Raw genomic sequence first — 18,498 nt, forward strand, 5'->3', positions numbered from 1 at the left:
TATTACATGGTTTAAAAACTCATTGATTAAGGCTGGAGGTGTGGGTGAAGTGGTAGAGGACCACTTGGGGTTCGACCTGAGTCCAAACCCCAGTCCCACAAAAAAAAAAAAAAAAAACTTCATCGATTTGTACAATGTGAGGTTTCTTTCCACTATGAAATAGGGAAGTCTTGGGATACAACTTTTTGGAATACTAAATTTTGTTGAAATACTTGCCTTCTTAAACTGTGCATTTGTACATTTTTTGTTTTGTGCTGATGCTTTTGCTCAGGCTGGCCTCAAATAGTGGTCCTCCTTTCTCTGTCTTCCAAGTAACTGGGACTACAGGCATGAGCCACCATATCCCACCCACATGTATACTTTTGGATAAAATTAAAAATATTAATTTTATATTCACTGTTTTTAACCCAAAGGAAATCTTAGATAGATTCATGTATTTATATGTAAAAACAGAGAAGCACCCCACAGTTACAAAAATAAGGTTAATTAAGGTTAATTAAGAAAGTGGACTTTAGGGCTGGCGGAGTAGCTCAAGTGGTAGGGCACCTGCTTAGCAAGTGTGAGGCCATGAGTTCAAACACCAGTACTGAAAAAAAAAAAAAAAGTGACGTTAGCAATCTTTTTTAAACACATACAAGTAACTTTTAAAGTCTGAGAAGAAAAGTTGGAAGCATGGTTCAAGTGCAAGGCCCTGAGGTGAAACCCCAGTACTACCAAAAAATAAAAAAACAAAGAAGTCAGAAAAGAGAATGTTAACTTTTTTTGCCATAGCAGAAAACTCAGAAAGATAGGTTTGGTTCATAAAATAAACCATTTCTTTATGGTGAAACCATTTCTTTATGGTGATACAGGAGAAAGTATCTATAACATAACTAAGGTCAGGGTTATATAAGAGTTCACACATGATTTTAAAAATCTATCAAGAAAAAAAGACAATGAAAATAAATAAGAAATTCACAAAAGCAAAAATGCAAATGACCAAAAGGCAATCTGAAAAGAAGCTCAAGTTCACTAGTAATTGGGAAAATATTTATTAAAATAAGATAGTATTTCTCATCAAATCTAAAAAAAAATAAATCTGACTAATCACTGGGAGAAAATGAGTAATACAAAAGAAAACTTAACAAAAGGTAAGAATAGACAAATTTAGTCAGGTTCAGGGGCACATACCAGGACTCAAGAGACTGAGACAAAAAGATCAAGAAGAGTTGGAGGCCAGCCTAGGCTACAAAGTGAGACTCTGTCTCACCAAAAAAATTATTTCACATAAAACTTCATATAAATTAAACAAAAACAAAGTATTTTAATGTTCACACAAAACAATATTAAATTACCAAACAATGTCTTTTAACCAAGCTGTTCAAGAAATGTAATTATACCTACGTTTCATCTACCAGTCATCCAGGGTCCTCATTAACCCCTAATAATGTCTAGTTAATAATACAAATACAAGAATACCTTTTTGAGGCCTCCTGGTGCTCACCACAGGTTGTGTTCTTACAATGACTATACAGAAAGAGGAGGCAAAGTAAACTTACCCAATATACACATGGGTCCAGGTCCTGTGCCTGGTCTGTGTTGTGAATGGAGAGACATGGGGTGAATTAAAAAAATAAAAAGAGTACTTTTTTGAGACTTAGTAGGATTTATAGTTTCCATAGCTACAAAAAATATGTCTCACTTCACTAATGGAGTTTTTCTTTTTTCTGGCTCACTGCCGCAATTCTGTGACACTTATTAGAAAACTGTAATCATTTTGCTATTAAATATAAACATTTGCTTTCTAAAAATCAACAAGATGAATCAACCATTCATATTAATAGTAAAAAATTTTTCCAATCTGAATGAGGCTAACATGTCTACTTCACAAAATTTACAGTCATTTTAGTCTAGACTAGTTTACCAAATTTAGTTTGCTTTTTGTTGTTGTTGTTTTGGGGGTTTGTTTGTTTGCAGTACTGGGGGTTGAACTCGGAGCTTTACTCTTGCTAAACACATACTTCACCATTTGACCCACTCCACCAGCCCTAGGATTTTTTTGTTTTGTTTCTTTTTTTTTTTGGTTTGGTGGGACTGGAGTTTGATCTCAGGGATTCCTGCTTATAAAGCAGGTGCCCTAGTGCTTGAGCCACACTTCCAGTCCATTTTGCTCTGCTTATTTTGGAGGGGGAGGGGTTTCACAAACTATTTGCCCATGCTGACCTCCAACCTTGATTCTCCCAATCTCAGTCTCCCAAGTAGCTAAGATTACAGACGTGAGCCACCAGCACCCAGACCAGACTGAGTTTTAGATCATCAAAGATGTAGCAATATTAGTGAGTTTAGGTTATCTCATTTATATTTAAAGCTAAATATTCTGGGTTCCATATAAAAAGTAATAGAAATTCACTCTGTGAAAACAGGGAAAAAAAATAAATGATAAGACAACTAAAATATACTCTTGTTAAGTGCAAAATGGAAGTAATCTTTTTCCAGGTGCCACCACACAATTACCTGTCATATTTACAACAAAATTTTTTGTATCTCACGCTTTAAATTTTTGAACACACATAATAGGGCCAGTGGCTCAGCCTGTAATCCTAGCTCCTCAGGAGAGTAATAGGATTATATAGTATAGTGGTCTTTTGAGATTAACATGTTTTCAAAGTTCATCTATGTTCACGTGTACATCAGTATTTCATTCCCTTTTATAGTCAAATAATATTCCATTATATGGATATTCCACATTTTGTTTAGCAATTCATCAGTTCGGATGTTTCTACATTTTGGCTATTATGAATAATTTTCCTATGAACATTCACCCACAAATTTTTGTGTGTATATATCTTTTAATTTCTCAGGTATGTATATCTAGAAGTTGAACTGCTGGATGATATGGTAACTCCATGTTTTAACACTGTTCAGGAACTACTAGATTCTTTCCAAAGTAGCTGTACCATTTACATTCCTACCACCAGTATGTGCTCTCATCTTTTCGCTTTTTGAGTTGTGGTTGTTTTTTGGGTTTTTTTTTTAAACAGGGTCTTACTATATTGCCAGGCTGGCCTGAAACTCCTGGGCTAAAGGAATTCTCCTACCTCAACCTCATGAGCAGCTGGGACTACAGCATATACCATGGCATCGGCTTACCTATATTTTTCATTATAGCCATGCTAGAAGATGTGAAATGGTATTTCTTGAGGTTTTGATTTTCATTTCCCAATGTTAACGATATTGAGCAACTTTTCTCATGTGTTCATTAGTGTTATATTACTGTATAAATGTAATGACATCATTTACATATTTAGCAATATTTATGAAAAAGATATTAAAGCCAATATGCCCTTAAATATAAACTATCTTTAACAGTACAAGTATTATTTTGTTGACAGTAAAAATTTAGAAATAGTTGTTCTAATCACTAAATGAAAGTCAGACCCCATTCATATTGTGTTGATAGTAAGTCAACTAAATATTTTTCTCATTTAACTAATATATTTTTATTTTAAAAAGATTAATTCCTGGGCTGGTGGTGTGGTTCAGTGGTAGAGTGCTTGCTCAGTATGCATAAGGCCCTGGGATCAATCCCCAGAACTACAAAACAAAAATAAGCCTCAAGTGACTGGGTGCGTATCTAATTCCAGCACTTAAGCAGAGGATCAAGAGTTCAAGGCTATGCCTGTGTAGTAAGCACAAGGCCCTGTGTTCAAACCCCACTAACACAAAAAAGAGAAAAAAATAATAATTCCAGGCCAGCCTGGTTATACAGCATGTTTCAAGCCAGCCTGGGCCACACAGAGAGACCTTATCTCAAAAATAAACAAACTGCCAGGGTCCAGTGGCTCACACCTATAATCCTAGCTACTTGGTTTTCCTTTTTTTTGTTTGTTGGGGGCAGTTAATGGAGTTTGAATTCAGGGCCTCACACTTGCTTGGCAGGCACTCTATCACTTCGGTCACTCTGCCGCCATCTACTAACCACTTGGGAGGGTGAGATCAGGAGGATCAAGGTTTGAGGACAGTCCAGGCAAATAATTTGTAAGACCCCCCCCATCTCCAAAATAACCAGAGCAAAAATGGACTGAAGGTGTGGTTCAAGAGGTAGAATGCCTGCTTTACAGGGGAGAAGCCCAATCCTACAAAAAAAAGTAGAGAAATTAATAAATAATAAAATTAACAAACTGATAAATACACAAAACTGAAAATAAAAAATGAACAGAATCAATTCCTATGCTCAAGAATATCATTCAGGGTTGGGCTGGCTGTACATGTCTGTAACCCCAGTTACTCAGGAGGCAGAGATAGGAAGATCACAGTTCAAGGTCAGCCACAGCAAAAATTAGGGAGACCCTATCTCAAAAAACAAGCCAGGTGTGGTGGGGCACTTCTATAGTCCCAGCTACTCAGGAGTCAGGAGGCAAAGGTAGGAGGATCACCATCCAAGGCTGGACCAGGAAGATACTTTAGACTCTATCTCAAAAATAAACTGAAAAGCAAAAGGACCAGGGGCATTTCCCACATAGTAGATTGCTTGCCTAGCAATGCCATGAGTTCAAATCCTATGCCACCAAAATAAAATAAAAAGAATACTAGGGCTGGTGGAGTGGCTCAAGTGGTAAAGCACCTGCCTAGCAAGTGTAAGGCCCCAAGTTCAAACTCCAGTACCACCAAAAAAAAAAAAATTATCTTATTTCATCTCATTTTAACTGGTTACATTCTGTTCTGTAGGCCACAAACTTTTGAAATCCCTATTTACAAAGACCCATTCCAAAGCCTAATCCTCCAAAACACAGAAAAGAAAAAAACAAGTCCAGTTTGGAAAAATTATACTTTCTGATATAGACAATAGATATCTTTCTGTACCATAAAATTAAAGCCATATTCTAGCTTTCTCAATTATCTGTGAAGGTCCTACTATCTATTAATTTAAGTAACTGCTCTAGATTCTACTTTTTCACTCTAATATGTTAGAAATACAAAATCCCCTAAGAGAATTTTTGCTCATTTATAGTTACATATTTTTGCCCTAAAGCTACCTCTTTCAAGCTTTAAGAGAAATTTCTGATTCAATTATTCTGGGTTTAGTGGACAAATCCACCTCAATTTTTATCTTATTTATCTAAATTCCTATATTTACAGATTAAATAGCTCCAATTCTTTGAAGCCTAGTTCATCTATAGTACTCATTTTAATGCAATTACTATTCTAATTGAAGTTTGGTTGTATATTACTGCAGCACAATCTCTCAGACTTCTAACATCCTTCTTTTCTGGATGCAGTATTCATTCATTCCATAAATATTAAGAACCTGTCATAAACAAAACACTTTTGCCAAGTGAATGAAAATGCAAAATATGGTCACTGGCCTTCAGAATTGACAGTCCATTGTAACTTTTTTGGAGGGGGCAGTACTGGGGCTTGAACTCAGGGCCTCATACTTGATAGGCAGGTGCTCTACCACTTAAGTCACTCTGCCAGCCCTTTTTATTGTGATGGAGTTTTTTTGAGGTAGGGTCTTGCGAACTATTTGTCTGGGCTGGCCTCAAACCTTGATCCTCCTGATCTCTGCCTCCTGAGTAGCTAGGATAACAGATGTGAACCACCAGTACCTGGCCCTGTTTAACTTTTTAAGCAAAACCTAACTTCAGTAGATTTTCTTTATGGTTTACTCCAGTTCTACTTCTGTGACTAATCCTAATACTTTATAGAAGATTATCTTACCATGATTTGGGTTTCTTTCCCTGAATATATACATATACTAGTTTGCCCTTTATCTTCAGGAGTTACATGCCATGACTCCCAGGGGACACCTGAAACCACAAGATAGTACCCAACTCTAGTTATACTATATATTTTCCTATGCATTCATACTTATGATAAAGATTAATTTATAAACTGAGCACAGTAATATATTAACAGTACTAGTGACAAAGTAAAACAATTTTAACAATATACTATAATAAAAGTTATACAAATATGGGGTCTCTCTCTTTTGATAGAATCAATACAAATATTAAGAGTTTTTTGTTTTGTTTTGTTTTTTTACGATACTGGGGATTGAATCCAGGGCCTTGTGCATGCTAGGCTAACACTTAACCACTAAGCTATATCCCCAGTCCCAAATATTAGTATTTTTGACCACAGTTGACCATGGATAACTAAAATCTCATAAAGTGAAACCACAAATAAAAGGAGATTATTATAATCTGGTATTTATTTATTTATTTATTGCTTGCAGTACTGGGAGTTGAACTCATGGCCTAATACCTCGAGCCACTCCACCAGCCCCTTTTTTTGTGCATGTGTTGGGTATTTTTGAGATAGGGTCTCACGAACTGTTTGTCTGGACTGGCTTCGAACCATAATTCTCCTGGATCTCTGCCTCCTGAGTAGCTAGGATTATAGGCAAAAGCCACTGTTTCATGGCAATCTGTTATTCCAATATGAAAGCTTTCCCAAATGTTTGAGAGACCTTTCCTTAATTTATTTCTAAACTTTTAACACATAATAAACAATAATTTTTAAAGAAAAATAATTAAAAATAAAAAACTTAAAACAAGCACACAGCTTATTCTCAAAAACTATAAAATATTGCTCAAAGAAAATTAAGACCTAAAAAATAGAAAAATATCCCATGTTCATGGATAAAAAGGCTTAGATAAATGGCAACTCCTGCCAGATGTCAGTGGCTCATGCCTGTAATCCTAGGTACTCAGGTGGCACAGATCAGGAGATCATGGTTCAAAGCCAGCCTGGGCAAATAGTTTGAGAGACCCTATCTCAAAAAACCCTTGGAGGGGAGAAGGCGAGGTGGCGCAAACAATGTACACACATGTGAGTAAATGTAAAAACGATAAAACAAAATAAATTAAAAAAAAAACAAAAAAAAGAAAAACCTTTTACAAAAATAGGGCTGGTGGAGTGGCTCAAGGTGAAGGCTCTGAGTTCAAGCCCCAGTACTGAAGAAAAAAAAAAAAAAGGCAACTTCTTGAACGGATGCCAGTGGGTCACACCTGCTATTTGGGAGACTAAGATCAGACAGGATCGGCAGCCTGAGCAAATAGTTCATGAGATCCCCATCTCCAAAATAACCACAGCAAAATGGACTGGAGGTATGGCACAAGTGGTAGGCAACTTGTGAAATTATCCTACAGATTCAACAAGATCCCTATTAAAGTTACAACTGAATTCTTTGTAGAAACTGAGAAGCTTTTTCTAAAATTTGTATAGAAATTCCAGAAACACTAAATAGCCCAAACAATTTTATAAAAAGAAAACTGATGAAGGCTAAAGGCATGGCTCAAGAAGTACAACACCTGCCTCAAAAGTGTGAAGCCAAATTCAAACCCTAGTAACAACGAAATCCATGTTGAAGAGTCACTGGAGTTATCAACAGTGGCACATCTATAGCATCACCAGCATGAAGACCTTCCTACTGCTGGCAGTGATTATGCCTGGCTTCTCTCAGGCCTATGGAAAACTGGCAGAATTGGCAGATATTTGATCAAGTTCACCACAGGAAAGAATGCCTTACCAGTTGTGGCTTCTACAGTTGCCACTGTGGCCTGGGTGGCATCAGATCTCCAAAGGATGCCAGAGACTAGTGCTATACCACCATGACTGTTGCTACTTCCATCTAGAGAAACAGAGGTGCAGCATGAAATGTTACAAGTTTAGCCAGAGCAGAGGCAAAATTTCTGAGCCACAAACAAAGGCTCCTGTAAGAGTCAGCTATGTCAGTGTGGTAAAATCATTGTTGAATGTCTTACTTGAAACAGGAAAACCTATAGTATAAAGTAACAGGTCTATCTCAACCACTTGTGCAGTGGGAAGGGACACTGCTGCTGAGAGGCTCCTCTTCTGTGACACCTTGCTGCCCCATGCTGAGTCTCTTCTAACTTCTCTCCTTATCCCAACCAAGTTCCCTGGAGATCACTCCTCTCACTCCTAGTACAAGGCAAGAGCCCTTCTGTCCCCACCCAGAACAGAAACCCAAAACCTGGGGCAAGTCTGGCTGGCCTCTTCCCTCATTACTCCCACCTTGGGCTCTCTACTCCCTTCATTTCCCTCCATGTCTAATTTCCTGCTTAGTAGTAGCAGTTACACTCCTGGGGTTCTTTTCTAAAAAAAAAATAGTTCCATCAGTGGGAAAAAAAAGATTTTAAAAAAAAGAAAGAAAAAGGTTTAGCAGGGCACATTCAATGGAGAAACAATAGTCTCTTCAACAAATAATGTTGGGGTACCTGGACATCCACATACAAAAGAATGAAGCTACTATACTGCTACCTCATACTAGATGGAAAAAATTAACAAAAATGGGGCAAAACATGGTGGCACACACTTGAATCCCAGCACTCAGCAGGCTGAGGTAGGAGCCTGGGCTACACATGGATCATTGACCTAAAAATACTATAAATTTCTTAGAAGAAAATGTAGGCATACATCTTTGTCATCTTGGATTAAGCAGCAGTTTCATAAATATGATACCAAAATATGAGCAAAAGAAAAAATAAGTAATAGAACTTCATGAAATTTAAAAACCATTTTGCCTCAAAAGATATTCCCAGGCCTGGCAGAGTAGCTCAAGTGATATAGAGCCTGCCTAGTAAGTGTGGGGCTCTGGGTTCAAAGCCCTGTCCCACCCTCCCCCCACCAAAAAAAAAAAATAGAAAAAAAGAGATACTAACAATAAATTGAAAGCAGAATGGGAGAAATTTTTTGCAAGTCATATATCTGATAAGGGATTTGTATGAACAATATACAAAGAACTCTTACAACTCAATAATAAAAAGACAAATAACCCAATTTTAGAAACAGCAGAATGAAGGCTGGGAATATAGCTCAGTAGTAGAACATGCCTAGCATACATGCCTAGCATGTATGAGGTCCTGGGTTCAATTACGAGCATCCCCCCTCCCAAAGAAACAAACAAATAAATGAATAAAATGGGAAAATTAATATGTTGTATTCTTCAAATTTGCTAAGGGAAGATTGTAAGCATTCTCATCACACACACACACAAAAACAACCCTGTAAAAATGTGATGTAACACATACATTAATTAGCTGGATTTAGCCATTCCACAATGCATATATATTTCAAAACATCATGACAAAACTTCTAATTAAGAAACAATGGGCAAAAGTTTTGAGTAGACATCTCTCCAAAAATATACTAATGTCCAGTAAATACATGAAAAGATCCTCAACATCATTAGTTATTAAGGAAACATAAATCAAAATCAAAAGGCACACTATACCACATAAAACCCACTAAAAAAGCTATAGTCCAAAGATAAATAATAGCAAGAATTGGAAAGGATGCAGAAAAATCAGAACCCTCATGTATTACTGGTAAAAATGGTGCAGCCACTATAGAAAGCAGTTTGACAGTTCCTCAAAAAGTTAAATATAAAATTACCATAAAACCTAGTAATTCCATTCCAAGAGAAATAAAAGTATCTACACAGAGATTTATACATTAATGATCACAGTATCTTTGTTTACAATAGTCAAAATGTGGAAGCAAATATCAATTACAAATGAACAGATGAGAATAAAAAAATGTGATATCTCCATGTAACAGACTATTATTCAGTCATTTAAAAAATAAATTACTGGCCTGGACAGCACCCAGCTGTGTTCTCACAGCCATGGGGCTTTCTTGAGCCACTTAAAAATGAAAAAAAAGAAAAGAAAATGAATTACTAATTCATACAACAATATGGATGAACCTTGAAAACATTATGCTAAATTAAACAAGCTAGTCACAAAAGACTACATAGTATATGATTCTTTTCATATAAAATGTCTAAAATAAGAAAATCCAAAGGGAGAGGTTTAATTAGTGGTTGCTAGTTTGTAAAGGGCTATCCTTTGAGGTGTTGAAAATGTTCTAGAGGATGAGATGTAACTCAGTGGTACAGTTTATACATAGCACTGGAGAGGCCCTAGGTTCAATACATAGCACCCCCAAAGAAGTTCTAGAATTAAGACAATGGTAATAGCTGTACAACATTGGAAATATACTGAAAAACACTCAATTGTACATTTAAAAGGTTAAAATGATGTGCTTATATGAACATTATCATTTTTTTGGAAAAACGTAATCAGGAACAAAGTTTCAGGAACCTGAATTTCATCCTAAAGTTCATGGATAACATAGAGAGATTTTTAAGCAACTGATTAAGATTAGACTTGTATTTTGGGAAATGGATCCTGTATAACAAAGTACAATGAATGCCTAAACCTTAATATATAAATTTGATTTGGCGTTCAAACTCCTGGTTCTTTGTGTAAGCACTACTCCAAGGGCTTTAGAAATGTCAGCTCAGGCTGGAGGCATGGCTCAAGTGGCAAAGCGCCTGTCTCGCAAGTGAGACGCCTTGAGTTTTAACCCCAGTACCACGAAAAAAAAAAAAAGTTAACTCATTTTATTCTCAGAGCAGATCAATAAGTCTATTATCTTCATTTTACAGAAGAATAAACTAGGTTATAAAAAGTTAAGAAACTTCCCTAAAAATCACATAGCTAATTAGTAATGCAAGTTCCTGCAACTGAGTTTTCAATCACAAGCCTGATAAATATATGAGACTTTCATTTGCCTATTATCATCTTTACTATTTTTAATTTCTAAGAAAAATTCTTGTTCTCAGTTTAGTATAAAGTAATTTTTTATGTGCAGAATTTATATGATAATTCCATTCTACTACTTTGATGTGGTCAAAAATATTTTTGAGAAAGTTATTTTTAAATTTTTATTTACTATACATAGTAAATGGGTTTTGTATTTACCATAACAGAGTAGTAATTGTTTTAATTAATGACATTCTATATTTCAATCACTTCAATTTGATTTTAAAAAAAAGCAATGTGTCTTACGAACTATTTGTCTGGGCTGGCTTTAAACCAAAATTCTCCTGATCTCTGCCTCCTGAGTAGCTAGCTAGCATTACAGGCGAGAGCCACCAGCACCCGGCAAAGGTTCTTTAATAATTAAAGGGCGGGAGGTATGGTTCAAGGGTTAGAGCACCTGCCTAGCAAGTTGAGGCTCTGAGTTCACCATCCCCCCTCCCCACCCCAAGTAGGGCCAAAAGAAAGAGTTATAAAATTCAAGGGCTGGTAGAGTGACTCAAGTGGTAGAGTGCCTGTCCAGCAAGCGTGAGGCCCTGAGTTCAAACACCAGTACCGTACTATCTAAAAAAAAAAAAAAAAGTTATAAAACTCAATCTGCCTACATAGTCATTCACTTTACATTAGCCTAATAGTCTAGGTGATATAATTTAGCAACAAATAAAAAATAAAGAAAAGTCGTAAGAGCATGAGTGGTAGTACATGCCTTTATTCCAATACTCAGGAGGCTGAAGCAGGCAGATCTACAGCTCAAGGCCAGCCTGGGCTACATAGGAAGCCCTGTCTCAAAAAAAAGAAAAAGAAAAAGAAAAATGTCTTGGAGTTCACAATACAATTTTATAAAACCTTAAGTAAACATTTATGTCACTTCGAAAGTCTAAAAACTATTATTTAGGTACTTATAAATTGAATATATTTGAGAACATTACCAATAAATCTATTTTACAATAGTATTTTTTCCAGTAAAATCTTTGTTTCAGAATGCAGACCTAACAAGCAAGTTTCAACTTCAAAAACTGGAAAAAAGAGCAGGGTGCCAAGGGCCCATACCTATAATCCATTCTAGCCACTCAGGAGGCTGAGACCTAGAGGACTGAAGTTTGAGGCCAGCCTGGGCAAATAGTCATAAGACTCTAGCTCCAAAATACAAAATAATCAGAGCAAAAATGGACTTTAACTGTAGCTGAAGTAGGAGAGCACCTGCTTTGCAAGCAGAAAGTCCTGAATTCAAACCCCAGTCCCACAAAAAAAAAAAAAAAAAAACAACTGGAAAAAAGAAACATTAACAAATTCCCTAAGACTTCTAATTATAACTCCACTGTGAAAGACATCTACCTTTTAGCCTAAGCCTATGTTTGGTTTACGGTCATTCTCACAAGACACTTGACCTGTTTTACTAATTTATAGGGATGATTATAATGAAAACTTTAATTCAAACAAAAAGAATTGTATAATCAGCACCCCATCACCAAGCATGTAAGTGTTGCATTGTTTTGCTAATAAAATTATTTTAATGTCCAATGTCTGGCAATGGTGGCCCATGGCTCCAATCTTAGCTACTCAGAGGCAGAAATCAGGAGGATCAAGGTTCAAAGCCAGCCTGGGCAAACAGTTCTCTAGACCATATCTCAAAAATATCCAACACATACAGGGTAATGGAATGGCTCAAGTGGCAGAGTGCCTGCTTAGCAGACCCTGAGTTCATACCCCAGTACAGCCAAAAAAAAAAAATTATTTTAATGCCTAACATACAAACTAGCCATTTAGAATATACTACATATAATTATTGATCAAATTTGGATTTCATTCGAAATCAATATTTACAAATTATAGTTAAGCACAAGACAATACTCACTTGTAAGGGACCAAAAGCACATATTCTATTTTTACATTTATGATTGGCTATGAAACCTATTTATCAGAGTATTAAGTACATATCCCCACATACTGTAACTCTAAGATGTAAACTATTTTAAAAAGAAAATTTAAACTTCTAAACTTTTAATTTACACTAATCGAGACTAGGGGCAAATCTAGACTGTATTAGTAAACTCTTTTAAACACCGTATTATAGCTGGCTCAATGTCTCACACCAATAATCCTAACTACTCAGAAGGCAAAGGTCGGAAGATCATGGTTTGAGGCAAGCAGGCAAACAGCAAAATCCCCATCTCAACTAATACAAAGCTGAACATGGTAGCATGCCTGTCATTTCAGTTTCTCAGGAAATGTAAATATGAGGATCACAGTCAAGGCCTGCCCAAGCATAAAAATGAGACCCTAATTGAAAAATAACTTAAAAAGCAAAAAAGGGCTGGCAGTATAGCTCAAGAGGTACAGCGCATGCCTAGCAAGTAAAAGACCCTAAATTCAAAACCCAGTACCACAAAAAACAAAAACACTGTGTTGTAAGGCTGGGAATGTAACACTCAGTGGTAGAGCACTTACCTCCCCACATACACATTCCACAGTTCAATGGATGCAGAGAAGCTCTCAGTCAGTCCCACATTATCGTCAGTTGTGTTTAAATCATTGTGTAATCTGCTGAGTGTTTGCCTGCACTTACCTTTGGAAAAATATACCTCCCTACTGTACATGAATTTTTTCAGAACAAAATTTCTTTCATTTTTATTTACTTATTTATATGGGACTCCTGAAGGTGATGAGAATAACTTGACAGGGGACTGGGCTGGGACTGTGATAAGGTCACTAGGAAAGGAATGAAAAATTATTTTGTTTCTTTTTTGAGGGACCAGAGTTTGAACTTAGGGCTTCAAGCTTGCAAAACAGGTGCTCGAAAAGCAGGTGCTCTTACCACTTGAGCCACATCTCCAGTCCATTTTGCTCTGGTTATTTTGGAGATGGCGTCTCTTGAACTATTTGTCAGGCTGGCCTTGAACCATGATTCTCTCAATCTCAGCCTCCCAAAGAAGTAGATACTAGGATTACAGTTGTGAGTCACTGGCGCCTGGCTGGAATGAAAATTTTTAAAAAGGCAAAATAAATCTACAGTTAGGAAAAGCCAATTAGTAGGTGTCTGGGGCTGGAGTGCATAGGATTAACAACAAAGGAACAAGAGGTAGTCTTGCTGTATGATTGAAATATTCTGTATCTTGACTATGGTAATTATAGACACTTACATACACTTTTAAAAACTCATGGAACATTTAAAATGTGTGCAGATCTATACATCTATAAAGAAAGATTGTTTTGGAAATGAAAGGAAAGGAAAAATATAAGAAATAATAGTAAAACCAACAAAATGTACAGAATAGGGCTGGAGACATGGCTCAAGCCAAAGAGCACCTGCCTAGCAAGTGTGAAGTCCTATGTTCAAACCCCAGTACTGCCAAAAAAAAAAAATGTACAGAGTATTCATGAAAATGAACACATGGGCAGAGGTGGAGTGGGGAGATAAAAACAAAGAGGAAAGGAGAATCAAAGTAAATTAATAAGATCCTACACAAAATATCACTACTGATTCTACATTTTATAGTTCTCAAAGCCCTTCAACATTATTTCAGTTGTCTGCCTTGTAACTTTTTTTTTCATGGTACTAGCATTTTGTACTCAGTACTTAATGCTAAAAAACAAGTGCTCTCCAGTGCCCTCATAACTATTTTTTTTTCTTTTTTTGATTATTTGCTATTGTTCTGTTTTGTTTTTTTGGTGGTGCTGGGGTTTGAACTCTGGGCCACACACTTGCTAGGCAGGAAGTCTACCACTCTACCAGCCGTTTTATATTGGGCATTTTCTTTTTTTAACTGTTTAAGGAATTTTGATTAAAGCAAAAATTTTATAATCCAAATTACTTTTCATTGTTGGGTATTTTCAGGACAGGGTCTCATGAACTATTTGCCCGGGGCTGGCTCTGAACCAAAATCCTCCTGATCTCTGCCTCCTAAGTAGTTAGGATTACAGGCATGAGCCACTGGCACCCAGCTCACCCTCATAACTCTTAAGTGAGTACTGACAATGTTTCTGGTGAAGGACTGCTTCCATGATTTCCACAGTCTCCACCAAACTAGAATTAGAACCAAATCTAATTCCTAACAGAACTTCCAAGAAATTCAAGAAACAAAGACCAACCACAGCAAGAAAGACAACTAATTCCTAAGGCTCCTATTAGTACCGTTTCTTCTGCTGCCCATCTCTTCTTTTTTCTTTTTTCCTTTTTCCTTTTTTTTGTCCTTTTGGAGGTACTGGAGTTGAACTCACAGCCCTGCCCTTGGCTCTACCACTGAGCCATACCTCCAGCCCCTGCCCATATCTTTTTTAATTTTCTGTTTCTGAAATTCACAAGCATGACTTCCATGATTTCACGGAAGTACTGCCAAAGAAATCAAGAGCCCCAAATACCTCCATTTCTAAATTCTCCTTAGATGGTATCTTCTGATTCTTCTTCTGACTTTTCACTTCTGAGTCCCATCATCAGCCAAGACAGAAGGTACTGACTTGCTTTAGCTAGTTTTTTTTTTTTTTTTTTTATGGGATTGAGGTTTGACCTCAGGGCTTCAGGTTTACAAAGCAGGCACTCTACCTCTTGAGCCGTACCTCCAGTCCATTTTGCTACAGTTCTTTTGGAGATGGGGTCTTGTGAACTATTTGCCTGGGCTGGCCTCAAACCTCCATCTACCTGATCTCAGCCTCCCAAGTAGCTAGGATTACAGGTGTGAGCCACCGGCTCCCAGCTTGGTTCAGCTAATCTTAAAGATGCTCACAAAAGTCAGGCAATATTTGCTAGTTGTAAATGTTAAATATTTCCCCAAAAGGATCACCATATTTTACTGATTTCTAATGTGTGACTTATTTTATTACTTTATGGAAGTTGCTTAGCTAAAGAATTCTACAAAAGTATTCTTTTTTGGGGGGGGTAGGGGGGAAGGAAGGGCAGTACTGGGGTTTGAACTCAGGGCCTCACAGTGCCAGGCAGGCACTCTACTACTTGAACAATGCCCTGAGTCCTTTTTTGCTTTAGCTATTTTGCAGATAGGGTCTCGAGTTTTTGCACAGGCCAGCCTTGGACTACAATCCTACCTATGCCTCCCCTGTAGTTAGGACCATGTCCTGGGGCTTATTTGTTGAGATGAGTGGGGAGTCTCACTAACTTTTTGCCAGCACCACAAAGTATTCTGTACATACTATCTCAATAGTGGTATAATCTTATTAGGGCCCAAAGTGTAAATGCCAATTATAAAATGTTTTCACTATAAGAGCCTATATATATAAGCTTGCAACTCCAGGGTAAAACCATTAAGGTTTACAATTCAGCCTCATTCATTAGGCAAGTAACCCTCTACCTCAGTTTGCTCATTTATAAAATAGGGATATTGGTATCACTTTATAGTATTTTTCATGCCCCATTCTTTTCATTCATGAAATAGGGATAATGGTTTTACCTCACAGGATGTTTCTGAGAATTAAATGAGAAGAATATCTTTAAAATGCTGGTACACATCAACTGACACATAAATTTCTCAAAAAGGATTTTCAACTATTACTAACACTGAATTTACCATTCTTCTGATTAACTACCAACATTGTTTCTCTCAATTAACATTCCTATTAAAGATTAAGTAGATTTTTTAAAAATTAAAACTAATTTTAGCTAGGCATGGTGGTGCATACCTATAATCCAGCTACTCAGGAGGCACAGATAAAAGGATCAAGATCAGCCCAAGCAAAAAGTTAGCAAGATTATATCTCAAAAATAAGCCAAGCCAAGGGGCTGGCAGGGTGGCTCAAGTAGCAGACGCCTGCCTATCAAGTGTGAGATCCTGAGTTCAAACCACAGTACCGCAAAAAAAAAAAAAAAAAAAAAAAAAACAAGCTGGGAGTGGCATTGCATACCTGTGGACCCAGCTACTTGGGAGGTGGAAGTAGGGGTATCTCATGATCTGAGGCCCACAGGAGCAAAAGCACAACACCCTATATGATAACAAACTAAAAGCAAAAAACACTAGGGACATTAGGGACATGGTTCAAATGGTACAGAGCTTGCACGGTACTCCCCAGCTTAATTAATTAATTAAAAAAAACAAAACAGGACTGAGGCCCAGCTCAAGTGATAAGAGTACTTGCTTAGCATGCTAAAGGCCATGGGTTCAATCCCGAGGATGACAAAAGAAAAAAAAATTTAAACTAATTTTATAAAGATAAATGTAATCAACAACATAAGTCACTACCTGAAACTTTTCTGTTGTCTCATTTTCAAACTAGGTACCAAGGGCTGGTGGAGTGGCTCAAGTGGTAGAGTGCCTGCCAAGCAAGCACAAGGCCCTAAGTTCAAGCCCCTATATGGTCCCCGCCCACCCCTCCAAAAAAACTCATTACCAAATTTAGTAAAGAATTAACCGATGTTTTCTGAATGGAAAAAAGTGATATTCATGGCTGGGCAGCAATAATGGTCATCACCTCTTTATCAAGTCAATCAAAAATAAATGAGAGGGTCGGGGGTGTAGCTCAGTGGTAGAGCCCTTGCCTGGCATGTGCTGGGCCCTGGATTCAATACTCAGCAACACAAAAAATAAAAAACAGAGAAAAACATCTATTTTTCAAAACTTATTAAGAATAAATTGAAATCACACGTAACATTCCTTCAGTTCAAATCATAAACAATAAGGATCTTTTATCACATCAGGTTTTATTTATTTCTGAAAGCTGAAGCGAGCATCCATAGTTAATCCATAAAGAATATTTCAAAGTTTATCAAGTACATGTTTACAATTAATGTCTTATACCTTGTTAGTTTTTTAAATCTTGACTTTTAACATAACAGCAATTAACACACAGCAAACAGAAAACATGAATCTTTTATGTAACTTGAAATAAAATCTGAGCCAACAGCAAGAAAAGACAATAATGATAAGCAAGTGTTATCTCTCTGTCCATTTTATCTCCCTAGAACTGAGTACTATTCTGTGCCACTAAACAATCAGGCCCAATTGATCTCTCAAATAATATAATCTATTTTTTTTCTAAGTACTGGTTATTCCTAATAGAACATGGGTCAACTTTTTATAATAAAAAGTGGCTACTTTTTAAAATAAGAAATGTTTTTCTGTACTACCACTTTGAGTTTTAGAGGACTCCCTAAATAATTACAATAGAGTCAAGAGTGACTTAAAATCAGGCATGGGTCACATTGTTAAGAGTATGGATTTCAATCTATTTATTGTAATAAACAATAGGATTATAATATTGAATGAAAATAATACAAACAGTGTTAGGAAGAGACAGAACCAGGTAATAGTTGAGGATCTGCCATCAAGTGAAGTGATGGAAGGAAAAAAAAAAGCCCAAAACAGATGATAGGAAATCAGAGAGAAGTAGGTCTATTGGCAAGCAGGTAGGATGAAATAGATACAACTTCTGACATGTTTGGACTTCATTATTTACATAATATTTTTAGTTTATTAGGTATGGATCAACATAGATCAATAGATACTGAATAAGAATAAAATTCAATACATTTTTAATGTTAAATATTTTCAATAAATCCTTTCCAGTAATATATCTCCATGTATTATAAGCATTATAGTCTAACTACCTTACTAACATGGGCCCTTGGAAGAGAAATCAGGCTTAATAACAAGTCAGAAATATTCCATGAAGCTGGGTACCGGTGGCTCTTGCCTACAATCCTAGCTGCTCAGGAGGCAGAAATCAGAAGGACTGAGGTTCAAAGCCAACCCAGGCAAATAGTTCTTAAAACCCTATCTCAAAAAAACCCATCACAAAAAAGGGCTGGTGGAGTGGCTCAAGGTTTAGGCCCTGAGTTCAAGCCCCAGTACCACCAAAAGAAAAAAAGAAATAGTTAATGAGGTCAGGGATACACAATGCTTACTTAGCATCTGAAAGGTCCTAGGTTCAAGATTGCATCATATTG

General features: G+C 36.7%; 1 protein-coding gene and 1 non-coding gene across 5 annotated transcripts in view; one reads left to right on the plus strand and one right to left on the minus strand.

The window, feature by feature from the left end:
* Nfat5 (nuclear factor of activated T cells 5) overlaps window positions 1-18,498 on the minus strand; it is a 109,398-nt gene that overhangs the window by 84,088 nt on the left and 6,812 nt on the right. Inside the window, exon 1 of one of the 4 annotated variants that reach the window (XM_074055751.1) lies at window positions 13,426-13,582. The exons of the other annotated variants lie outside the window; for them this stretch is intronic. Coding sequence (XP_073911852.1) covers window positions 13,426-13,450 — 25 coding nt within the window. The 5' untranslated portion in view covers window positions 13,451-13,582. Of the gene's footprint in view, window positions 1-13,425; window positions 13,583-18,498 lie in introns of those variants that run through there. 4 annotated transcript variants of the gene reach the window in all.
* On the plus strand, window positions 1,467-1,598 carry LOC141417732 (small nucleolar RNA SNORA51). The gene has a single exon (XR_012442371.1). It is a non-coding gene; the product is annotated as a small nucleolar RNA SNORA51 (small nucleolar RNA).

The sequence above is a fragment of the Castor canadensis genome, chromosome 15 (assembly GCF_047511655.1).
Source record: "Castor canadensis chromosome 15, mCasCan1.hap1v2, whole genome shotgun sequence".
Lineage (NCBI taxonomy): Eukaryota > Metazoa > Chordata > Mammalia > Rodentia > Castoridae > Castor > Castor canadensis.